General features: G+C 40.9%; 1 protein-coding gene across 1 annotated transcript in view; it reads right to left on the bottom strand.

Annotated features, from left to right (window-relative positions):
* CFI (complement factor I) overlaps positions 1-27,500 on the bottom strand; it is a 139,198-nt gene that overhangs the window by 89,119 nt on the left and 22,579 nt on the right. Inside the window, exons 4-7 of the mRNA XM_085897142.1 lie at positions 23,580-23,778; positions 13,768-13,891; positions 4,267-4,454; positions 4,051-4,161 (exon numbers count right to left, since the gene is read on the bottom strand). Of these exons, the coding sequence (XP_085753268.1) occupies positions 4,051-4,161; positions 4,267-4,454; positions 13,768-13,891; positions 23,580-23,778 (622 nt within the window). The remainder of the gene's footprint in view (positions 1-4,050; positions 4,162-4,266; positions 4,455-13,767; positions 13,892-23,579; positions 23,779-27,500) is intronic.

Below are 27,500 nucleotides of genomic sequence, written 5' to 3'. Positions count from 1 at the left end.
CCGTCACGCCGAGCGAGCGGCCCGTGCCCCGTCACGCCGAGCGAGCGGCCCGTGCCCCGTCACGCCGAGCGAGCGGCCCGTGCCCCGTCACGCCGAGCGAGCGGCCCGTGCCCCGTCACGCCGAGCGAGCGGCCCGTGCCCCGTCACGCCGAGCGAGCGGCCCGTGCCCCGTCACGCCGAGCGAGCGGCCCGTGCCCCGTCAAGCCGAGCGAGCGGCCCGTGCCCCGTCACACCGAGCGAGCGGCCCGTGCCCCGTCATCCCCAGCGAGTGGCATGTGTGTGTGTGTGTGTGTGTGTGTGTGTGTGTGTGTGTTTTGCACATAAAACATCACATATTCTCATTGCAAACTCCCCTACCCTCATCTATATCTCTATCTGTCTCTGTGCGTTCGTGTGTAACTCTCTCTGTGTGTGTGTGTGTGTGTGTGTGTGTGTGTGTGTGTGTGTGTGTGTGTGTGTGTGTGTGTGTGTGTGTGTGTGTGTGTGTGTGTGTGTGTGTGTGTGTGTGTGTGTGTGTGTGTGTGTGTGTGTGTGTCTCTCTCTCGACATATCCGGAGATTGATTTTGTCTGGACGGGGTTTGTCTCCAGACGCGTCGGGGCAGCGGTGTTTGTCTCCGGACGGCGGAGGTATGCACTCTACAGAGTGCCACTTTAGTTACATCTGTTATTCTCCTAATAATTTTCTCCCTGAGGTTTGTGCCTCTCAAAAGCTCTATCTTGTTTAATTTCCTTTTATCATCCACACACTTTCAAAATAAAATCTTCCCCGTTTATGCTTCTGATATTCCACAGTTTCGACGGACCGGGAGAAAAGTTAACTGTTTTATTTGTGATACTCTCAAGGTATTTCAAAATTATTATTGGGGGTTTCACCTCTCTTTGAAAACGCATAATCTCGATGTGTTTATCTTTTCCAATCAACATTTCTAAAATAGTTTCATCATTTTGCCTAAATTGTTTGTGCTTGATTGACATCTCTTGTGTGCGAATTCAGACTATTTCTATGAATGTGTTTTTGGTGACCATGTTTGTCTGTCTGTTTTAACGAGTCAGTCTGAAAAGATTTTTGACATCATAATATCAACTTTTGAAAATTGTTATCAATTTCTCGTTCAATAAGGTAAAGCAAATCATCATTTTCTTATTAACACAAAGTGTTCATCATTGGGTGTGTTTACATCAAGTGGAATGTCATTTTGTTTCTCAAAATTTGGAATCATTAGGTCTAAAGGAGATGTAATCAAGCGTGATGCATAAATATTACAAGGTGCACACTCCATTCCCTCATTAGTGAAATTTTCCATCATAATCCACAATAAGATCCAAAATTTGGCTCCACTAACCCGAAGTATTGTACAATCCTCCACCAGCCATGGCTCCATTAACTGTAATTAATATGCAGTTCTCTAAATGGTTTACGTATTGGAGTGGTGTGAGAGAAATACTACAGGAAGCAGTGTTGATGAGTAAAATGGAACAAACTAAAGTAAGCTACACTGTGGAATTTTATTACTGAAACAGTGCTCAATTCAATTATCTATAAATGTTTCTTCTGCAAAGTCATTCTTGTCCAAAGCAAGTCTTGTATTGATACCCTGATGAAAACCAGGAAGAACACTACATCCAAGCTGCAGATGTTGTGTGGCTCAGGCATTACCATGCTTGATGATGACAATGTGAAATTCTAGAAGGGCACTCGGTAGAGTGCATACTTCAACCAGACTGAATAGTTTTCGTTTTATATCCCACTGATAGGCCGGATCTGCATCCGTACCTTAAATAAAATCTAATCAGCTTGTTCTCGTCACCTACCCAACTAATCCACCAACCTTTGTCATAATCCATCAACATCTTTTTGAGATATCGTGCTATATATCGTTTTTGGCCCTATCTCTCAATGGCGAAGAATCATTTAAAAATTCTAGTATCCTGATGTTCACCAAAATATACTCAGTTCGTCCTTGTCAAAAACCCAATGTGTCCAGCAAATTTCGTCTGAATCCGCCCACAACGTTTTGAGATATCCTGCTCAGAAATAGACAAACAAGCATGGGTGAATACATAATCTCTGTCCACCTTCGGTGGTGGAAGCAACAATGCTGAAGTCCTTTGAGAGAGCTTTGCTGAATGGTGAATTGCGATTCCCAGAGCAAATGCATTTGCATCGGCCTTCGCTGCATTGGCTGTGGTGATTGTGTCTTCAGTAATTGAAAGGCGTTTTCTTTTGTCATTATCACTTTACATGGCAACTTGGCCTTCAATGGAAAAAAAAAATTCCTCTGCCAGACCAGTACACCAGACAAAGAAATTAAACAATGCCAGTGGATCAATTTTGGTGAACCGTGATCAGTAAATGCAAGACTGTCTGAAATTTGTGGCCATTTCATGAAAGCTGGTTCAGAATACTTTCTCAAATGCAGTGCAGACCGAACTCAGAAAAAAAAAACCGTGTTCAGTGTCAGCACAAGAATTTGATATTTCTTCACATTCTGATTTTGAACTGTGGATATAAATGTGCCAAACGTGCCTTCGGCCAAAAGTTGCAATAGCTATTGATGTCTTTGGCCTCTGTTTCATTCACTATGATGAACAGTTTTATCAGTGTTGATCTGAATCGCCTCCTCACCATTAATTATTATTTTCTCAATCGCCTTTGAACAAAACAGATCGAAGGATATGGAAGGATGGTGACCACAGGTCGATGCACACTGGGTCGTGGACTTGTATCTGCATCAAAATCCACTCATCCTATATTCATCTAGCTGCTTCCATCGTTTTTCAACATTCGTTTCACACAACACAAGTTTCTCAGGCTTTCTTTTGTGAGACAATATTTATCAGTCGCAATCTTTGTTTGGGTGGAGATAATGCAAAGGAGCTGTATTCACTGTGAAAGAGGAAATTGCGACTCAATCTTGCTGAACATCTTTGAGAGTCGCAGAGTCCAACTGAGGGTTACGTATGGATGGCCAGGCTCTGCGTCCGCAACACGCAAGGTTGTGTGTACATGGTGGGACTGCTCGGTAACCAGCTGGCTGGGTTTCAAGTTTCTCTTGTACCAGTTGGCAGCTAAATAGAACTTCCCTGTTGCTAGGAAACAAACTGGCTCAGTTCCACGGTTTGCTGATGCAGGTTGGTTGTGCATGGAATGTCTCATTGGTCTGGTTGCTTGGAAATTTGCTGGCAGAGTGCCAAATGCTTGAATAAGTTCGGCATATTTATACTACTCGCAGCTGTGCAGTGCAGGCAGAAACAAGGTCAGAGTAACGTTAATAATGCAGAGCAATTCCTCTGGCAGTTTTCTTCATTAAAAACTCAATGCTAATGTCACTTTCTACTTTCACATTGAATACACTAATCCAATCTTCTTGCCTCAAATTTGACCGGTTTCTGCAATTCGGAGGTTGATGGATTCCAAATGGATATACCTGCTATACATAGGTTAATATAGCAACTTATAGGCTGGAGCAATTGTGACTTGAGCATGTCACCATAAACAGTGAATCCTTCCTGAGCAACCAAGATGGCCCCCATAGCCAATGAAAATCTATATCATGCCGATATTTTGACGAGAGAATTGCAATTTTTTGCTTCAAGAATACAAAATGCAGTTTCGAAAATGCTTATTTCAGAAGTGACTTGTGATTCCTTCCTGAGCAACCAAAATGGAATTCATAACAACTGATATGTGAATGTCTATTTTGCAGCAGCAACAGCTATTTATTGGTTTTTGGATTTATTAATTAACATTTTTGTAAATATCTTCTCCAAGACTAATCTCCGTACGATGGATTTCCACTGTATGCCTTAAGCTAAGGATTGGAGTTACACTGTAATTATGTATGTTTCAAAAAAAGTTAAGTTTGGTGGCCATGCAGGCTTGAAAACATTCATATAGTCACGACAGCAATTCTCGTCAAAAATAAAATTTACGCTCGGTTATTCTTGCATTAGGGTTGCAATGGGCCTGTTCCTTAACACCGCGTCTGTGACAGCACTCTCCAGGTGTAAGTGTTGAAAGGGGATGATGTTGCTTCTTTTCAACTTACTCTGGCAGCACAACTCGTCACTGCGATCTGCACAATCGTCATCACCATTGCACATCCTTGTGCGTGGCACACATTTCTTGTTTGCACACTCAAACTCACTGATGTTACATCCTGTGGAAGCCAATCATTTCCTTGAGGGATAACACACAGATTTTTCTGACCGGTAAGTATTATGTGTACAATGAATAATACTCCAAACAGATGCACAGAACTCACCGCGCTCTTCCTTGTAGCAGTTGATGTGGATGTGACCGAGTCTCTGGCATTTGTTGTACTTGCCAAGCTTGTACTGGCACTCGGCTAGCGAGCTCTCCCATCCTTTACACAAAAGCTTCGTCACAGCCTGGCTACTGTTTGTGTTTGTTTTGCTCACCATCTTTTTGTTTTGTACTGTTTTTGCTCCTCTGGTATTGGACAACAATAGGGTGCAATGAAAGCAACACAGAGTGCAGTAAAGCAATACATGTCTGCTTAAATAAAACACCACCAATAAGGATTGTATTCAGAATGCCATCGTTTCAATTGATTGAACTTTAAGCTTTATCGGTGCAATACGCTGGGTCTGCACATGCAAGTGCTTAGTGTGCATACCTGCATCGTACCTTCAACTTTTCTACTTGCCAATCATGCTACTCGTCAGGCCGAAGAAGATCGGACCCATGGACCTGATGGCCATGCAGGCACACTATAGTTTCTGCTGAAAAGATGTGCTGCATCATGCCAATCCTATCCTTCCATAATATTTACTTTTCAAACGTCATCAATTTGTGTCATAACAATGGCTGTTTGGTGTATGCACCTAAAACTGATCGTTGGGTGTATGCACCACATACTAGTGAGTTCGTATTTTTCCATGATGTTCGAAAATAATAGATGACATCCAAAATGTGCTTATGGTCATATATTTATTACATACGCATTGTGGGGAGGGGGTTAAATTGATAAAATCCGAAATTGATAAAAGGAATAATGAAGTTCAGGGTGTGTGGGATGAGTAAGAAGAAAATGGAAGGAGTTTGGGAGGAGATAAGTAGAAGGGGAGAGAAGGGAAGCAGCAGTATGCAGAAACCATTTGAGGGCAAGATGTTAAAAACTAGAAATATATATATATATATATATATATATATATATATATATATATATATATATATATATATATATGTGTATATATATATATATATATATATATATATATATATATATATATATATATATATATATATATATATAGCCTGGTGTTGGCTTAGTGGTTAGGGTGGTGGCTTGGGATCCCAGGGTCCTGAGTTCAAGCCCCGTTGGCTGCTGAATTAACACCAGGGGGTTGACTCAGCCTGTCATCCTTCCGAGGTCGGCGAAATGAGTACCAGTGTACTGGTCCCGGTGTATGCCCCGGTTAGAATAGGTGTACCATATCCCTGTGTGTCGTAAGAGGCGACCAGGGTTGGCGTCAGGAAGGGCATCCGGCCATAAAAAAAAACATTGCCTCAAGAAAAAGCCCAACCCCTGCACAGCAGGGAAAAATGGCTGTAAAAACGGTCATTATATATATATATATACATATATACATATATATATATATATATACATACATATATACATATATATATATATATATATATATATATATATATATACGTATATGTATATATGTATGTATATATATACGTATATATATATATATATATATATATATATATATATATATATATATATGTATGTATATATATACAAATACATATATAAATATCCATATATATATATATATATAGATATATATATATATATATATATATATATATAGATAGAACAAAAATATAAACGCACCAAGCGATTGTTACTATTTTACCTCGAACTCATTAATACTAAATCTTCACAACAATTTGGTTATAGAATCCATGACAATTGAGCATTAAATTTCAAAGAGTTCCTTGAGAATTCTGGCGACAGTCTTTGCGCTTCAACAGCCGACACAACCGAGGTGTCACTGTCAGAGTTCACACAGTCAGTAGCGGGTGTTGGCCTCCCTCAAGCTTGGCCTTCCTCAAGCGGTTACGCACCGTCTGGGCTGAAATGTGCCTGTTATGCAGCCCGACAGTCTCATCGGCAGTCCTCGTGGCCGGTCGGAGTCGATCCCGGAGATGTTGCAGCCTCATGTGACGATCCTGACCGGCGGTGGTCACACGTGGTCGCCGGGCATGTGGGTGGTTCACGGTGCTTCCAGTCTCTCTGAGGCGCGTTCTCAGGTGGCTAATGGTGGAGTGGTGGACATTGAAGTGTGCTGCAACGGTCCGTACTGACGTCCCAGCATTCAGCATGCCAATGGCACGCTCCCTCAAGATTTGTGACATCTGTGGCATGTTTACATTTGGTACCAGTCCACATTTTGGTGAGGCCTTTTATAGGGCAAGCTATAGGGAGTGTTTGTGTCCTGGTCACGCTCACTGACCATCACTCTGTCAAGCCCCATGGTGCTCATGGGAAGGATTACTCAACGTGTGAGTCCACACACTCAGAGTGGTCAATTTCAATGGGAACATCTGTCTTGAGCAAAACAAAGGAACCATTGCTCAAACATATCATCGGTTTGACCATTTTCCCATAATGGCAATCTTGACTTAGATATTTAGGTTGGTGCGTTTATATTTTTGTTCAGTATATATATATATATATATATATATATATATATATATATATATATATATATATATATATATATATATATATATATATATATATATATATATATATGTGGGAATATTTTCGAACCATGAGCCCAGTACCCCCAATAGGCAGCAATATGCATCGCAACTTCCTGGTTCTCCTAAGACCACAAAAAAAAGTCTTAAACCAACTACATTATGGAGGCATCATAAGATGTGGTAGTATAAATTTTACCAATATATTGTTGTGGAAATGATTCCTCGGGGCTAGTATTGCTTGGTATAGTTTAATGAGATCCTTAATGAATGTCTTAGATTAAGCAAAAGTAATTAATTGTGATATTAGATCCACCCCTCCTCATGTCTGTGTCTAAAAACCACCATCCCTGTGAGCCTTTGTTTTATGTTGTTATCTGAGGAAACCTGTATTTATGTTATTATCTTGCCAAAACGAAGTTTTTGCAAGATATGTAAGTCATTATCTTGTTTCAAGATATGTTAGTCAGCTTGTATTTTTATTTTTTGTCTGTAATCACGTATCAATCAGCGCATAAAATTTTCAAGGTCAAGGTCAAAGATCAAGGTCACTTTGTCGCAAATCAGGGGAGTCGACAAAACCCTTATTTTTTGAGTAATTTTGACCGGATCGTCTTTAAACTTCATGGGAATATAGTTCATGGTCTGGCGCTCAGCTGATTAATTTTTGGTGGTGATCGGCCTTGACCTTCATGGTTAGCGCTGGAGGTCGAAAGTTTTTGACCCCAAGGTCAAATTTTGAAATCTTAGATACCATATCGAGTAATACCTCACATGAAAGCGCTTGATAAGTGCTTTCCAGATCTCTCAAAAGTTTGACGCTATGACGTCATTTGATGACGTCATGACGAAAAAAACGGATTTTTCATGAAAATTTTATTTCCTCAGTTCTCATCAAAATCTCTTGATATTTCATGTACAACGGTCCTGGAGAGATACCATTAACCGTACGGAAATATAAAGGTCAAAGGTCAAGGTCACAAAAAGGTCAAGCATCAAGGTCACAAAAAGGTCAAGCATCAAGGTCGACGAAACTCTTATTTTTTGAGTAACTTTAATCGAATAAATAAGTCACTCATGTTCACATTTTGGCAAGATACTGGTCACGCTGGGGGTGACATTGGTTTATTTTTAAGTGTTCATTAGGCCTCAGCACTAGTTTTGGCGGGAGACATCGGCTCGATGGCCGTAGCCATCAGCTGAGTCACCAGAGTATTGGGGCGGGGGTGTGAAAGGGTCACCCCACCCTGAGATTGGGCTAACAGACAAATGGTGAGTGAGAGGGGAGGGGAGCTGCACATCATCGGTGATACACAAACCAGAGGTGACAAAAGGTGGGAGAAGGGCAGCAGAAAAGGAATTGTCCAGTATCCGCCTGGGATGAGCCGTGCTTTGCCAACATCAATTCGTCCTCATCACACACCCAACCTGTCCACTAAGTTCGGTCCGAATCCAGCCATGACTTTTTGAGATACCATTTTTGGCCTGATCTCTCAATGGTTAAGAATCACTTTTAAAACTCTAGTCATCGGATCCAGATCTGGATCTTCACCAAAATCGAATCAATTCGTCCTTGTCACACACCGGACCTGTCCACCAAGCTTTTGAGGTATCCTGCTCACAGACAAACAAACACACATATCGGGGTGAAAACATAACCTCCATCCACCTTTAGTGGCAGAGGTAAAAAAAATATTTTGTGTTTGTCGGGTGTCTTCTTTCTGATGATGGGATTATGCAGAAACAATGTGAAAAATTGAGATGTCCAGATTGGCTTTTAACAGCATGAAAGAAGCTCCAATGAAGAGAAAAATGAGCATAAAAACTCTATTCATGATTGCAAATTTCTCGAAGTGGGCAATACTGCAACAATGGGCAGAACTCCAGAATATTTTAAAAGCTATGTCCAACAATGACCGATCGCTTTTTGAAGTATTGATGGAAAGAAAAATTATTAATTAAATGGAAAGAAAGAAAATCTAATAAACCAGTATTTATAATGGTGGGTGTAACAAGAAATCTTATAATCGAGAAGTGTCTTCGGTCCCATCACAAAAATGAAAAAAAAATATATATATATATATATATATATTTAAAATGCCAACAGGATTTGAACAGCACGGGGCAACGCGGGGTACCCATACCAGTTCACTATATAGCAAAGAGGTGGTGGAAATATTTTCCCAAATTATGCATCACCCAAACAATACTGAGAGGTACTAATGATGGAAGAAGAGTATGAGGAAGGCAACCAAGAAAATGGACAGACAGGATGATGGAATTGATGAGAAAGTCAAACACGGAACTTTTTCAAGATATTGAAGATGAGATAGGAATGGCATTCCACAAGAGCCAGCCTCTGCATTGGAAACACCACCTGATAATGACGTAACGTAAAGTCAACACCGAGTGAAAAGGATCGAAGTGTGTACTGCCTCTTTAAGAAGGCTCACAGATGCATGTATAAAACGTTGTGGATTTTAATGCTGCACAAGCAAAACAGCATAATGATATTGTTACATGGAAGGGGGGGGGGGTCCATAGATCGATTGTGTTAAGATTTTAGCTTGGTTCGTGTGCTCGAGTAGCTTAAATTTACACCTGTATCGGGGATCTGTGAGAGGTAAGCCGTATGGTAAGACGTGCACCAAGGAGGCAGTGACTGTAAACCTTAAAGCAGAACAGAGCAAGGTTGTATTGTGTAAATCCTGCACAGATGAGGCCATGTGGAGGACTAGTGTCATGAAAGGGCACCGCAACAGCGATATCAATGCACTTTACAAGACATAATGGATGCTTTGAAAGCACCACAAGCAAGTTTTCATCAACGATCTCCCCGACTCTCTGGAAAATCTTCTTTATTTCTTTGCTGATGACTCCACCCTCTGCCGTACCATCTGTCATCCCTCAGACCAGCAAGCAGCAGCTTCTTCGCTCACTGCAGATCTAAGTAAAAGCACAAACTGGTCCAACACGTGGAACATGTCTTTCAATCCGGACAAATCTCACACTCTCACTGTGTCTCTCCGAAAGGACCGTTTGGAAAACCCTGCATCCACTTTCTCAACAATCCTCTGTAAGAAGTCCTTTCTTTCAAGCTTATGGGTCTCACGATCTGCCATGATCTTTTCTGGGAAAGCCATATTTCCAACCTGGCCTCCAAAGCCAGTCGCCGACTGGGAATTCTCCATGGTGCAAAGTCCTTCCTCGGCCCACCTGAGCTCCTGACCACATACAAAGTTTTCATTCCCAACCTGATGGAGTACCGCTCTCCCCTCTGGGCTGGTGCTCCTGTCTCCAACCTTTTTCGGCTTCACACTATGGAAACCAAGGCATTTCGGATCATTGGCATCTCCCGCAATGAGGCTGAGTCTTTGGGCCTCTCACTCTCTCACCACAGGCAGGTCAGTGGCCTTTCTGTCTTCTACCATCCCCTCTCCGGTCTCGCCCCCCCCTGCTGTTTATGCGATTTGTCACCATATTTCCGCAGGGCGCTCAAGGTCCGCCAACAATCCCCTTCTAGTAAAACTACCAAAATCACAAATCACTGCTCACCTTCACTCTTTCATTCCTCTTTTTCCCGCCTTTGGAATAAACTCCCTCACTCTGTTCAATCCCATTCTCCCCTCCAGGCCTTCAAAACAGCTGTTCACCACGACCTCTTGTCGTCCCCCATCCAAATCCTCGATCTTTTTCTACCCCCGTTAATCCACCCCAAACCCACCTCCTTCAAATTCCCTGCTTTTGTTTCTGAAAGTCCCTGTAATGTCCATCTTGTTTACCCCCGTGTTCCCTGCGCCATCCCTCTCCCTTCCACAGATCTCCTAATGTCTCTGTTCCCCACTGTTTTGTCCCTTCCACTCCCGCCCCTCTTGTCTCATGCCCCCTTGCTGTGCGTTGTGTGTTAGCTCTCACACGAGCCTCGACAAGGTATACAAAAAAAGCAGGGATGGCAATTCTGCTGAGATCTTGCTGAGAACATTAGATAAGCGCCTTGTGTGCTGCACGGAGGTCCAGATGGGGGTGGGGTGGATGTGATGGCAGATTACCTCCACCACCCTTCTGTCCTGTGGAATGGCCAATGAAGACCAGCCATTGGCAGTCCCAAGAAGGGATAAAAATTGTGTGTGTATGTGTGCTCTCTCTATCTCTGCTTCATCACTCCCAGAGTTAAACCTTGAGTGGAGACGCAAATGCCACATCCTCATCACCATTCCTTCTCATCGCCATCCTCTGTCTTCCACCTTGTGCTGCACCTTTGTTCTGTGCCATTCCAGCTTGTGCAACCATGGGTTGTAGTGCAGCAGCACCAGATTGCGCCTGCCTCGAGTCCCCACTTCCTCCTTTGTCAACGATTTGAATCTGGTATTGTTGAAGCCATTAGCGGGTTCTTTCTTTTGTACATAAGTGTGTGTGCTTCCCTACTCATTTGTTCTTTGAGTGCCTGGTCTGTTCCGTTTATCTCTGATGAACGTCTTGCCTGTTCTCTCCTCGCATACATTTTAATCAATCATTTTAATTGCAAAGAAACATTTTCTCGCCTTGCTGCCTTCGCACATGAGCAATAGCCAGCCTCGCCTTTATTTGAATGATCCTTGGGGGATCGTAACTTGTTAAATAGTTCATTCTGAACACAGTAAGTTCAAACATCATTCCGGACATTTGCGGAGGTCTCTATTAGACCTTTGGTGCAGAGCATCCACGTCAGCTGAGCCTCTGATGCGACAATATGTTATGAGCTAAAGGTATCTCGTATTATGGGTTTTTTTTTATGATCTTACATGTCGAGCTTTTCATTTACAGGAAAGTAACACAGCAATTCTTTTGTCTCCATGCTGTTGTTCATGCAATAAGTTGATTGGACATCCTGGCAGAAGGATTGTGGGATTATGGCCTGACGCACATGAATGTATTGTCTAAAGCCCAAGAAAGGATACATTTTGAGCACCAGGAACAAAGGAATCCATGAAAAAGCAATAAGATCTAAACTGGTCGGGCCGGATCTCGACACATTACCGAGTCTATGCAGGATGTGACACACATGGGCCTCGCCCGTAAAGGTCTATGGTGACAGAAGTAACTGAAAGACCACCTCAGATTGTTGGAAACAATTGCTAAGATGCAGAGATACATAATCATGGAGGTGTTTTAATCCAAGCGAGGACCAAGGAATATACAACAGTGCAGTGAGAATAGGTGCTCAGGAGGACTCAAAATTTACCGTCTTCAGCTTTAGACAATAAATTGATGTGTGTCAGATGATAATCCAACATTCCTTCTGCCGGGATGTCCATTTCACTTGATGCAGGCAGTGGCATTGGCATGCTGGAAAGAGGTCTCGGTGAGGCTACTATCAAGAGCAGTCTTCTTGCTGAGAACTTGTGTCATATGTGTGTCGGTTGTGCACAGCGAATTGTTGCTCTTTCATTGCTGTGGGTGCCATTGCCTGGATGGAATTCAGACTGTATCTACAACCTGTGTGTTGTGGACATGATTGTATTTTCTGCAGTGCTAAGTCCATTCTGAGCCAGAGCTCATGAGAGTGCACATGGCTTTACTCAGAAATAACACAGAGTGAAGGTCCAAACTCTGGTTTGGTGCAGCTGCTCCCAATCTTGCTCCCCTGAAGGTGATTGAATCCAGGGCTTTCCATGTCACTGACATATCTCAGCAGGAGGCTGAGTCTCATGGTCTGCTTCTCACCCACCTAAAGCAGATTTGGTAGATTATGTTGTCTATCGTTTCACTTTAGCCTCACTCGTCCTGCCTTCTCATCCCTCCGTCCTTGCCCTGCCTGTCCAGGTCACATGTCTTCTCCCAGAATTCCACTTGTTGTTACCCTCCCCAATTATCAGCTGAATGCTAACCTCCATTCCTTTATCCCTCTATTCTGTATGTGGACAACTCCGTGTATCCGTTATCACATTCCCCTTCTTCCATTCCTTCAAGAATTCTGAATGTAGTCAACTCTGGCCCACTGTCACCTTATTCTTTCTTCCACCACTGCATAATTTTACGACCATACCCACCATTACCACCACACCCCATTCTCTCCCAGTTTTTTTGACAATGTTCGATCAACCATTTATTTTCAGCAACATTGTGATTTTTTTTTTTCATTGTGATATCTTTTCCATCGAATCGGCCGGCACCTTCCCAAGAGCCTGAACACAGGTCAAATATATACAATCGATGATGGCACGAATAGAAAGAGAATTAATCTGTGCATGTTTGATGGGGCAAACATACATTAATTAATTGGAAGGTACATTAAAAATAATGGTACAAATGCCAAAAATTACACAAATGCTTTTTTTCTTTGGGAGTTCTTTTTTAAAATACAAGTTCTCTTTTTCTAACTCTGCTTTTGGCTGGAATAATTACCTCCGTTACCGAACGTGAAGGAGCTTATGTTTTCACCCCTTTCTGTCTGTTTATCTGTTTGTTTGTGTGCAGGATATCTCAAAAAGTTGTCGACGGATTCAGATAAAATTTTGTGGACAGTTTGGGTGTGTGGCAAGGACGAATTGATTCAATTTCGGTGAAGATATGAGTCTGGATCTGGATACGAGAATTATTTAATTTTCAAAGTGATTCTTCACCAGGCCAAAAACGATACATAGCATGATATTTGAAAAATGTATTTGGCCCGATATGTTCTTGTGGATCAGGCATTGCATGGCGGAGGTATGCGCTCTACCAAGTGTCCTTCTAGTTTCTTATGGTATCCCTGAATCTCTGCCACTTTTACCTTACACCTCTCCTAAAATCTGTTTTTAAAAACTGAAAAACAATCAACTTAACAAAATCCCCATCTTGTGACTTCAAAATCTTCCTTTTTGATGTCCAACATCCTTACCTTATTGACTTTCATTTGTACTCTTAACTTAAGCCAAGCTCTAACAACGTTATGATCACGAGCTCTGAATGGTTCCTCCATCTATAACTACTTCTGTAATATTTATACATTCACACTGAGGGATGTTAACCATAAAATAATGGCAAAGTAAGGCAACCTTACAGGCTCAAACCGAGCTGTCGACAAGCTGCATTAGCAGTTGGCATGTTCATATTTGCACAAACAGGTAGCCAATCCCCTGAGATCTGCAGAAACAGCTGTCCTCTCTCTTCTTTGATAGAAAACCCTGTAATGGCATAACCGAGAACAAATCTATTACGACTTGGCATTAAGTTTGCCAATGTTATTGCTCCACTTCTGAACACGTATTACCAATCCACTATCCAATTCTCATAATTACTTGAAAGCAAAAACATGCAGTGTATGTTTACAATAAAAATGAAATTAAAAAAAAACAAAAAGAAAAAAAAAGTCAAAATGCCTTTCAGGGCTTTTTGCTATAAATGTTCCAACATATTTTAAACATTCACAGTTACGTAATGTCATCACATGTGAAGAATTACTATATAATGCAAAACCTGCTTCTTTTTTTTTTTAGTTCTTGCCCAATCAGTGAAAGCAAAATTCCAAGTTGAGGCAAACCATTCTTACATGGCCAAGCTTTAGAGTTTGATGCAGTTTTGCTTGATGAGGAAAAAAAAATACTCTAATTTTAATGACAAAATGGATTAATCATGCTGCTTGAATGAGAGGAAAAGGCTGATTTCATTACACAGCTATGTGATGTATCTCGCTTCCAAAGAACAATTGGTGGCCACTACTGTAACACCGCTGCTTGTTTGTACATGTTGCTGCGTTTGAGCCTGGGGAGTAACTGCTGAAATCTATCTGTCTGGGTTTTTCCCCCCGACATCTTTGTTCTTTGTTCCTTTCACGCACTTATTTTTTTTTCCACAATTCTCTTTAATTACTCGAATTCTTGCTTTTTCTTCTTTTTCATCTATTTTACTCTATTTCTCTCATTCGTTATCTGCTCCCTCAGGAGAAGTGAATTCTTGCAGAAATTTTTCTGCAAGGCTCACTTGGCTGCACCTGGATGGGTTTGAGGGTTGTGGAGTAGCGGCTGAAACCCGACTCCTATCCCGGTTCCACCTGATGACTCCATTTTTGCTCTTTACTTCTTCGGGTTCCTTCTTGGTCTTCAGTTTCATTACCAAACTAGATTATGTAGGAAAAATCAACAAGTATAGAATACTCGTTTGAAAAGTTAATTGAAAATAAAACTTGTAAGTTAATCTTGTCTCTCAAAGATTACTTCACTTCGATTTCAAAACCTATAATTGTAAGTTTTGTAAAATGAAATGAGCAAGTGCATTTTTTCCATGATTTTCGAACACAAAAAAAAAACAAGTGGTGCCAGGCACAACAAATCCCGCCCATTGAAGGCATAAAGTTATTTTGGGGATCAAATTTAAATTTGATAAATCCTTAACCTGAATGTTGATTATAAGGAAGAGAATAAGGAATATTTTAGTCTAAGTTTGAAGTCAATTAAACCATTTTGACGAAGTTATGACCATAAAATGATTTTGACCTTTCAAGACCACGTTAGGTCAAAGGTCATGGTGTCAAATGAAAGCCAATAAAGGACTTGATATATGTCTTCTATAGTAAACACGCATATTCCTAACCTTTTTTGATTTATAATGGAAAATATGTAATTTTGACCGATGACCATGACCCCCAAAACTTCGGACCCTACCGATCTTCACAAATATGCATTTTTCACTCTAGTAATGGGTAGGATTATAAGTGACAAATAGAATAAGGTTCACTATAAGCTTAGTTTGAAGTAAATCAGATCATTTTTAATGAAGTTATGAGCGAAAAACGATTTTGATCTTTTCGTGACCTTGACCTTGACCTTTGATCCAATTGGACCCAAAAGTTAACGGGGTCGTCCAAGGTTCATTGCCCACCTGTGGATTAAATTTGATAGTGTTTGCTAAAGCAGTTTTGCCGTAAAGTTGCTAACAGACAGACAGACAAACAAACCGGACGATTACAATATCCCGCTCCCTCCCTCTGGGGTGCGGGATAACTAGAAAGCATCTCAAAATGCAAAGCCCATCTGTGTCTGCTTTGCACTCGAATTAAACTTGACGAGAATGACAGTTTTTCAAAAAATTGTTCATTTTTATAGCTGGTCTACCACTTAACCGATGACATCACCCTTACAATCCTTTTATTCCACATTGGGAATAGAATGAGATGCGCCAAGTTTCAATTTTTTCTGTTGAGCGATTTCAGAGATCTAATGCTTTAATTTTTTTTTACGTTTAATCTAAGATGGCCACCATATCATGTGACCTATGATGTCACAATGATAATTAAAATATTACTTATAGGGGCGTTGCTCATACCCAGAAAATTGTCAATCAGACCCAACTACCTCACAAATACCAGCCAATAACTTGTCTACCAACAACGTACAAACTTTTAACAGGAATAATCACAGAAACAATGTACCACCACCGAACACAACAAGGAGGCCGAGAGGCAGAACAGAAGGGATGCAAGAGAGGATGTTACGGAACAACAGACCACTTCCTACTAAACAAGGCCGTACTGAAAAACTGCAATACCAGAAGAAGCAAATTGTTCACAGCCTGGATAGACTATAAAAAAGCTTTAGATAGTGTCCCACATTCATGGATGATAAAGTGCATGCAAATGTACAAGATAAATCCCCAAATAATCAATCTGATTGCGAAAGCCATGGATCTGTGAAATACCACACTAGTCCTGCAGCATTTGAAAGAAAGATCGAAATACCAGGAGTGAAGATATGACACGGGATCTTTCAAGGAGACAGTCTTTCCCCCCTCCTGTTTTGCCTAGCTCTGGATCCACTAAGTAATCTTATTAATGAGCAAGGACACTGATACACCCGAGCAACCAATAAAAGAACATCCAAAGAAACAAGCCTAGATATGTGTGCCAAGTGCACATTCATAAAAGATAGACCAACGAAAACGGGCAGCATAAAATCAACCGAGATATAACAATAAATGAGTTAGACAACGAAGCATCTCACAAATACCTTGGAGTAGAAGAGGACCACCAAATAAGACATAAAAAATGTGGAAAACAATTACCAAAGAATACTTGCATAGAATGAGGCTGATCCTGAAAATATACCTTTCTCCATGGAACAAAATCAAAGCCATACACCAACTAGCAGTATCAGTGTTCCAATATAGATGTTGAATAGTAAACTGGCCAGAAGCAGAATTCAGAAAACGAGATATCAAAACAAGGAAACTCCTCACTATCCACAAAATGTTCTGCAAAAAATCAATGCATCCTGAGAATGTACCTGCCAAGGAAAGGAGGAGGTGGTGGCCTAATGGAACTTGATCAAGTGCACAGAGCGACCACTAGAGGATTAGCAGAGTTTGTGAAAAGTTCAACAGACTACCGCAGACAATGTATACACAAGCATGAACACAACAAGCCAGAAAAGATCTCTCACTCACCTTGTAAAAAACTTCCAAAAACAGGTGCGAATAGAAGATTTCACGCACCAAACCGAAACAGCAACAAATACAGCCCCAACAATAGCAAAAAAGACAAAAGAAATATACAAGATGAAATACCAACAGATAAATAGTGACAACTGGGAGAAAGACAAAAGAGCAGGGAAATATAAATAAATAAATCAATAAAAGAGTTGGACAGATTGGGGATAGACAAAGAAGGATCACTGGAATGGCTACGAAGACGTCAGTTCAATTGACTCTGAGAACGAATCATTATAAATGCCCAAGACAAAGGACAGTACACAACTGGCTTAAAAAAAAAAGGCAGGACTGAGACAATTAGACAAGTGTAGGTTATGCAAGGTAGAAATAGAAAGCACGAGCTACCTCCTATCGGGATGTAAAAAAACTCATGTCAGAACAGCTGTACACACAAAGGCACAACAAGGTATGTAGAGTAATTCACTGACACATCTGCAGAAATTTCAATATCCCAGTTCCACAAAACTCATGGAAACATGAACCAAAAGGAAAAACGAGGAAAAAATGCTCACGTACGACCTGATGATCCCATCCAGCATCAGCATACAAAACAAATAACTGCAACCAGACATAGTACTCAGATACAAAGAGGAAAATAAGGCATTGTTAATTGAGGTTTCAGTACCCAGTGATTTTGGTCTAAATAACACACAAATCAAGAAAACTAGCGATACTCGTGCACATGCACGGGATAGCAGTACAACATAGCTGGTAGCAGACGACAGACCGTACATGCGGAATGAAAAAATACGCATTGTGCAAAATGCAAGTGGTACTATGGAACGCCAAGACTTCCCAAACTTTGTCGGCATGTCCGCTAAGTGCCACAGCAATTTCATAGGGATCGTGTGACGGCAAACCGAGTTTTTAGTGTGCAGCTTTGGTATTATAATAGAGATGACCAAATATTAAGTCCTCAAGAATGAAGTGAAAAGATCCTGGAAGCTGTAGTGCACCAAAATCGTACCAGTGATAATTGGAGCAACAGGAATGATAAAGAAAAACTTCACAAAGATCCTCACACCATCCCTGGGAACATGACCACAAACAAACTACAGTTGGAGGTTGTCTGGGGCTCAGTGATGATCCTGAAAAGAGCCATCGGAACAAAACTCTGAGAACAACACAACTGAGGCCATGAATTATGATCCTTCACTGAAATGAAGGTGATACTTGAAGTCCGGGAGGGCTCTATTCCACCTTCGGAAACCCAAATTGAGGCGATAACAATCAATGACACACACACACACACACACACACACACACACACACACACACACACACACACACACACACACACACACACACACACACACACACACACACACACACACACGATTGCATAACCCTGTCTTCTGCCACAAGGGGGCCAAGCTAACTAGAAAGCATCTGAAAATGCAAAGCCAGTCCGCAACCGCTTTGTATTCATTCTACTTCGACTTCTTAGATATGCTAAACATGACAGAAGCAGCAAAAATAAAATAAAAATAAAAACACATCGGATGATTTTATGCAACCATGACCTTTGATAATTTGATCTAAAAAAAAAACAATCTGCTTCAAGCTTTTGATTGGTGAACTAATTCAGTGACCCATTCTGCAAACTATTAAAATTTCAGGTCAACTGGATCAAAATTGATGATTTTATGTGATGCTGACCTTTGATCTTTTGACCAAATTATTAATTTGTCTTCTCTGTATTCTTCTTATGAAGCTTCATTTCTTTTACGAAGAAAGTTTAAACTTGATAAGATGATACATTACAGTGATGTTGAAATCTGAGTGAGAATCATTTGGCATTCTCAAAATGATTGATTTCACTCATTTCAAGTGGAGGTTCAAACCAAAGCATCGAACATTGAGCTTTGTGGCAAAGAGAAAGTGATTTTTGCTCATGCCATACATAAGCAGCAAGGATGGTTGATGAAGGAGATATTATCTGACTTCCGAGCAGAAGGCACAACTCATAACAAATCTCTGACTTGGCAGAGAGTTTGCCAATATTATTGCTCCACTTCTGAACACGTATTACTCACCCACTACCCAATCCTCATAATTACTTGAAAGCAAAACATGCAGTGTATATCTATAACTATAAATGTCGATCTGTCTGTGTGTCTGTCTGTCTGTCTTACATATACACTTCTACACATCTCGACGGATTTTGACCAAATTTGTCACAGAGGTTAAGGGTTGTTCTACCCAGGTTTAAGTGGGGTTAGCGGCTCCTTCGGCTCCACCGGGGAACCCCCGGGAATCCCCATGAAGAAAGATGGGGTGTACTTCCTCATTGTTGCAGTTTGATTGAACACCACCACCTTTGGTGAAGTTGAGTGCTGCATCTTCTTCTTTCAGCTGCGACCGTAAGGGGTCGCCACAGCGGATCATCCGTCTCCATTTCGCTCTATCCTCCACATCTTCCATTGACACTCCAACCACCCGCATGTCCGCCCTCACCCTATCCATGAACCTCTTCTTTGGCCTTCGTCTTCTCCTCCTGCCTGGCGGCTCCATCCTCAGCATCCTTCTCCCGATATACTCCGCTTCCCTCCTGTGCACATGTCCAAACCATCTCAATCTCGCCTCTCTCACTTTGTCTCCAAACAATCCTACCTGCGCTGTCCCTCTAATATACTCATTTCTTATCCTGTCCATCCTCGTCACTCCCAACGAGAATCACAGCATCTTTATCTCTGCCACCTCCAGCTCCGCTTCCTGTCTTTTTGTCAGCGCCACCGCCTCCAAACCATACAACATAGCTGGTCTCACTACCATCTTATATACTTTCCCCTTCACTCTTGCAGCTACCCTTCTGTCACAAATCACTCCTGCAACCCTTCTCCACCCACTCCATCCTGCCTGCACTCTCTTTTTCACTTCTCTCCCACACTCTCCGTTACTTTGGACAGTTGATCCCAAGTATTTAAACCTATTCACCTTCCCCACCTCAACTCCTTGCAACCGCACCATACCACCACCCTCCCTCTCATTTACGCACATGTACTCCGTCTTACTCTGACTGACTATCATTCCCCTTCTCTCCAGTGCGTACCTCCATCTCTCGAGGCTCGCCTCAGCCTGCTCCCTACTCTCCCTACAGATCATGATGTCATCCGTGAACATCATAGTCCATGGAGACTCCAGTCTGATCTCGTCCGTCAACCTGTCCATCACCATTGCAAACAGGAAAGGGCTCAGAGTCGATCCTTGGTGCAATCCCACTTTTACTTTAAACCGGTCCGTCATTCCTACCGCACATCTCACCGCTGTCACACTGTCCTCGTACATATCCTGCACGATCCTCACATACTTCTCCACCACTCCCGACTTCCTCATACAATGCCACAACTCTTCTCTTGGCACCCTATCATAAGCTTTCTCTAAATCCACAAACACACAATGTAACTCCTTCTGGCCTTCCCTACATGAAGTTGAGTGCTACATGATGGATTGAATTTCCCCAGACAACTGCCTAACTGTCATTTTCTGTGGTTATTCTCACCACCAACATGGCTAGCTTTTCCCATCATTGGGGAACAGGTACATTTATTTGCGAGTTTACAAAAAAAAAGAAAATTAAAAAAACAAGGCAAATGCCTTTCAGGACTTTCTGCTATAAGTGCTTCAACCTATTTAAAACATTCACAATTATGTTACGTCATCATCAAATGTGAAGAATTAATATTTTTGCGGTTATTGAAAATACCCTGGGGAGTCGTACATCAGGGATCCTCAGCTCGATATCTCATTAGTAATTGTGTTTAGTTAGGTTACCTTTCCCCTCGTAACAGACAGGGAAATTCCATTGTGTGTGTTGAGCAGGTTCTATCCCCTTTGTGATTCTCCACAGTCTTAAAATCCCCTTCTTTATCAATCCATTTCAATCCTTCTCACCCTTTCTCTATCAAACATCTCCTTCCCCATATCTTCATTAAAAAAAAAACGTTCTGCTTCTTCTTCTTCTTCTTGCCAACAACAAAAAAAATCTTCTTCTCTGAAGTGACTGAACAGATCGAGGTGAAACTTTACAAGTATAACTGCCTATCCATGAGGAATAAAAGGTTCACACATATGACATCATTGGTCACATGGTTTAACAGCCATATTGGATTTACCCAAAAACCTATAAAACATCTTCTTCTCCAGAAAGGTTGGACAGATCGAGGGGAAACTTCACACAAATGTTCCCCAAGCCTTGGGTGTCCAAGTTTGTTAAGAAATAATTTATAGGTCACATGGTTTGGCAGTCATTTTGGATTGAAGAAAATATTAAATAACGTTTTCTCTGGAACCGCTTAATCAATCGATGTGAAACTTTAGATTTATGTTGAAGAGTGATGGGGAAGGCATGCTTTAAAATTCAACTTGATCGGATGCATGGTCTGGCAGCCAGAATTATTTAGTTTCTTTGATCTGGGTTCTTTTTGATGTATATTTTTTTTTTAATAAGGCTCACTTTGCTGTGCCTGGATGGGTTTTAGGGTGGAGAAGCAGCTGAAATGCAAATCCTATCCAGGTTACGCCTGATGACTTCAACTTTGCTTTTTGCTTGTTTGGGATCCTTCTGATTACTTCAACGCAGTACTGTGCCTATTGGTTCACGAGTCAGTAAGTGACCACTATAATTGTTCTGGGTGTGTGTGTCTGTCTGTCTGTCCCGAGCATAGGTCCGTGGGTTTTGATCCGATCCTGATAAAATTTGGGTGGGACGTTCGTACCATGATCTAGTTGTGTTTTCCTGAGAATGCGTATGCTGCGCCCATTATGGGTGGAGCCACGGCCAAAAAACATGTTTTTAGCGGGAAGCCGGTTTCCAGTTACATCTTCTCGGAGGGGGTTTGTCGAATCTGGCAGGGGTTTCGGTATTTGGTTAGCCCAATGGCACCCACATAACCCCACAGAGCTCGATTTTTCATTTTCATCCCAAGGTCAGTCACAAGGTCACGAACTTAGAAAATGTCAAAAAAAAATCAATAAATTGGGCATCGAGCTCCTTGGGTTTTCAACTGTTTCGAATGAAAGTTGGTAGGCAAGTAGTGCTCTTTGAGCACTACAACTTTCATCATTTACGTTTTTCCCGATTCCCGCAAGTTTGCCCGTGGCGTCCCCTTCAAGGTCAAAAAATAAAAAAAGGCGAACCGTGTACATTGTTCGTGAACCATCGCCGTCTCCAGACTTCTATCTCTTATTAATTGTATAATACACCAGTACACAAGCGCCACACAAAACAAGTGCTGGCGAGTGTCGGCAATCTCTAATTGCTCTTTTTCTTGTTTAATCAATACTTTTATGTAGCATAGGGTTGTGAACATTTTGTATTCGGTTTTGTTTGTTTGTATTGTTGAACTGCACAGGTTTTCTTTGATGTTGCAACTGGAAATAAAGAAGAATGGATGGCACTTTCTGATGGTACTGAGGCCCTTTTTCTTTGCGTAATGACCGAGAATGATGTTTTCTTGTCATATCACTTACCACCATAAAACAGCTGAATAAAATGAGTTATAAACTGAGCATGCTTTTCATCCTTTTTCCGTCTTCACCACTCTTGATGAAATTATGCAATCTACATACAATAGTGTTTTGAAAGCAAGATATTAAATTGTCATTTTGAAACCATATTTCTTCTCAACTGCTTAAGTTGAGGCAAATGCATCTGCTGAAATAGATATCAGGAACTTGCACACAATGCTGAGCTGAGCTATCATAATATGAAATGTATTCAGGATAACATCAGTAATCTTTGAAGCAGCAACTGCAACTTCATTGCATTTCCAAGTAATTTAAATTGAGCAGTCTTGCAAAACACATGAAATCACGTATTTGTTAAAGGGTCCATGTGTAGCTGTGAAACACAGATGACATCACATGTTCATTTCTGCCAATCATTGGCCAGAATTGGGCTGCATCTATAGAAATTACTGATAAATTGACTGAACGTGCATTTTCTCATACTTGACTTCATTTTTATTCTGAGGATAAAAAGTGATAAATTTGATGGTGAATAGATCTACTGATATTCGGTTTTTGAAATTTGACATTTCAGTTTTATACTACCAGTTTGGCATTTTCATTGATAGATACCAAAAGCAATTTTAAAGAGTGCATTTCATTTGAACCTATTACTATGATACATCAGATAATGATAAAGCATTTCAACTGAGAGCTATAGACATCGATAGATAAGAAAAATATTTTCAAAACAGTAAAATTGATAAAGCTTGATGGAAATATAAAAAAACAACTTAGATTTAAGCTGTTTGTCATCCAGAAATGCAGTGAGATTAATATGCTGATCAATCATGAATTGTATATGCAAAACCCACAATACCAGGCAGCAAAGAATGAGAATACAGACTAATAGATTAATGAGAATGTAGAAAGTTATCGTACTTGGCTTGGAGCAAGGCATAAAATTGCTGAATGCATATTTGCTGTTCTGCCTCAAGCACTCAAGGCTCTTCAGCTTGCAATAGGAAGGAAGACGATTCCCACCCAAGGAGCACACCGGACCACCTACTCGTGGACATTCGTTTGGAATGAGGCACATGCACCTGTCTTGTAGACATCGTTCCCAAGGGTGGCAAAATACCTTGGCAGAAAAAATGAAGATTTTCTCTTTGAAATAATTTATCTTAAAGCTCTCTGAAACATCCAATATAGAGTAAAATGTGAGAATTTATCTTCACTCTGTCTCTTTACAACTCAATCCCACACTTGCACTATCAGTGCCCACCAGACTCTCGATAAGAGATTGGATAAAATCTACCCGAGATGATTTGACTGTATTCCATTCATTTCCTTCCAGGTTCATATCAAATATAATGCGTACAATCACACACAAAACAGCAATTCAAATGTGTGCCCAAGACGGGATCATTCACAATGAATCGTGTATTTCAAAACCTTTTTCCATCAACCACATATGCTACTTTACAGCGTTTCAAAATCTCTTTCCATGAATATCTCAGTAGCAAGCTTTTTGAATGATCTGAATTGGACATTGTCATTGATAAGCTGACACTTGCATTCAAAGAATTATGAGCATCGCATCATATTCCGTTCTTGTATTTTATTTTCCATCACAACCAACTCCACGTCCCCTTCGCTTCCTGCTTCTTTTCTCTTCCTTCATTTGCCAGCTTAACTGTTTCACTTTGTAAGGAATGCAGTTACAATACTAGAGGGTGAGCACTCGGTAGAGTGCAAAACCTCCGCCGCCAATACTGCTGGGTCACTTAAGTGAACCTGATATCCTATTCATTGTAGGTCAAAACGGATCAGACTCTACTGAACCACGATTGAATAAACTAAACTAGATCGACGCGCATGTAGAAATGCCAAAAAAAAAAAATCGAATTTTTTTTGAAAAAAAAGTTACAAATTTTTTTTTCTCTAACAATTTTTTTTGGGGGGGGGGTTGGAAATCACTTAAAACATGTGGAAATGCAAAAAAAAATTCAAATATTTTTGAAATAAAATCGAAATTCTTTTGAAAAGAAGTTGCAAAATTTTCTGGGTTTTTTTTGGACCAAGTCCAAAATATAATGGCATGATCCTTGGACCATACCTAATCCCCCCACCAAGTTTCGTCTAAATCCGTCCAGGAGTTTTTCCGTAATACTGTTCACAAACAAACAAACAAACAGACAGGGGTGAAAACAGTAACCTCCGTCCATCTTCGATGGCGGAGGTTAATAACATCCTGTAGCACTGATGATTCACTGATGGCAAGTCATGAAAACAGGATCAATACCGACCATACATTGGGTACTCACAAAATTTTATGATTGGGGAATTTATTGGCACAAGAGAACCATGGGATTTCTTTTCTCATTATCAACTTTCCTGTAAGCTTGTTATACATCCTTAGTTTCATCAATCTGACATTATTTTCAATTTCAGAGTATAATCCATAACTTTTATTCATTCTGTAATTATGGATTTGAACAAAACTGAACATGGAGGTGTTATCGAGTTTTTATATAAAGAAGGTGCTAGCTTAAAGGAAATCCACAAACGTCTGGGGGCTGTGTAGAGCAAAGGCATACCCTCGTCTCGTAGCTGAAAGAGCAGCTGAATTTGAGGTAAATATGTGACTAACCAACAAACTTTTGTCCAGGTCGAGGCATTCATAATAGAGGATCGCCATGTTCAGGCCAGCATTTCTCAATCCAGCATTTCCACCACCACCACCCACCTATGAATACTTTGACCTGGCCAAAGTCTCTGCAAGAAGTGTCCCCTGAAACCACAGCATTCATGATCGACAACAATGACAGTAATCATGTTGCGTACTTCTCAAGCTGTTCAATGATGATCCAATCAACTTTCTTGCTCATCCAGTAACCGGTGACTAAACAAACATAGCTTCATCAATGTAATCTCAAAACTAAATAAGATTCCATGCAATGGAAACACAAGGGATCCCCACCATCCATGTAATTTTGAACCTCACCCTCAGCCAGCAAGATCATGGCTGCGATTTTTTAGGATGCCAAGGAAATCCTGTTGATTGAAGAAATGCCTCTCAAAAGTACAATCGCATGGGGAATATTATTCCAGCCTCATGCAAAATTGCAGGAGGCTGTCAAGGACGAACGCTGAGAGCCTTGGCTCTGGGAGGAGGGAGGTTGGGGGAGTTCGTGTACGTGACTCTTTTAGAGCGGTGGTTTAAATTTTCTTGTTCTATATGCCACGACCGTCAAAAAAAGTTTGGGTGACACCTCCAGGTCAAGTTCGTTTTCTTTGCAGAGCCGAGTTGGGAATTTTAATGGTGCACGATGTGGCAAATATGATGGTATTGGAGATTCATGAAATAAATCATTATTAGGCACCCATAAATTATTCATTTTGATTGATTTCGACTGCTTGGGTTCTATGAACAACTTTCTAATATGAATTGTTGCCTTAAACCTTGGTTCACTGGACAAAATAGCCATATTTTACTTAATTTTAGCCAAAAATCGGTTTCACTTTGAAAGTAGCTCAAAGTTTGATGTCTTCTCAATTACACAATATTGTATGGAGAGTAACCAAAACTGGCCAAAAGTTTCCTCATTAAGTGCTCTGAACAATCCAATTTTCATATTAATATCTCAGGGCTCTGTATGATGCCAATGGGGCCCATTGTAATGGAAAAACACTTCCCCTAAATTGCTGCTTTTCGGGCACTTCTTCAAAATGATCATATCTATCCATCCATTGGGACCATGCTCTGTGCAGAGTGTTGGTGTTGCCTAAGCTTGGCTATTGGACACAATCCTGGACGGGTCGCCACTCCGACACAGTATACCAGCAAGTTGGTACTCATTTTGCCAACCTCGGAAGGATGACAGGCAGAGTCAACACCACCTAGTATTAATTCAATAGCCAAGGTGGATTTGAACTCAGGATCTGAGGAGCCAAAGCCCACCACCCTAACCATTAAGCTAACACCAGGCATAAAATGATCATATCTCCGAAAGCAAGTGTCAAAGGAAGTTGATAGTTTTGTCGATATTGAAGTTTTTGATACCAAGGAATTGATTAGAACCACGATTATGATTTTTGAAGTTGACCGAATTCGTAAAATTCTAAGATGCCCATCAAAATGGCTGTCACAATAGAAAATTAGACATGACTTGTCATATAGAATAATAAAATTAAAGGTGACACACTCAAAGAGTCACATAGCCACACTCCCCCCAGAGCATATACTAAAAGAAGCATCATAATTACATTTAACTGTAATTATGAGAAAGAGTAACAGTATGCTATTTTTTTCCAGGGCTGTGAAGAGTGACGTGGGTGCGGTGCCATAGCCTGATCAACTTCACAGGATCAACAGTGCGAGTACACTCACCTTACACATTTGCAGCATTATTTGAAACACTGACTACCATCATCAATTTGTGCAAATCATCAGGATATGTGAAATAAATCTCACTTTCAAGTTGGTCTATCAAAATTGTTTTAACATCTCGATTGTGGAAGTTACATTGATCATCAATACTAATCAAATGGTCTCGGATACCACTCAGCTCATAGCCCTTGCCATTTCTCAGGCCTTGATCCAACTCTGGCAAAACTCGATTCCATGCAAGCTGTTTGCCAGGAAATTTCGGTATCAAGTCCTTGGAGGGTGACTCATACCAATACATTTACTTAATCATGCACTCATTGTGGAAGTCGAGATCTGCTCCAAACACAGAATGTGGATTGTGAAAGCCACAAGTCCAGGTGAAGACAGCATCTTGAAATAATTTTGTTGCAGCAAGAAAAGATAAAGCATGGTTGGATTCACTAATGTGATATTTGGTGTCCACTAGTTTG

The sequence above is a fragment of the Eptatretus burgeri genome, chromosome 10, assembly GCF_056783735.1.
Source record: "Eptatretus burgeri isolate ZD-2024b chromosome 10, Ebu_testis_v1, whole genome shotgun sequence".
In the NCBI taxonomy this organism is placed as follows: domain Eukaryota; kingdom Metazoa; phylum Chordata; class Myxini; order Myxiniformes; family Myxinidae; genus Eptatretus; species Eptatretus burgeri.
This window is presented reverse-complemented; position numbering and strand designations above follow the sequence as displayed.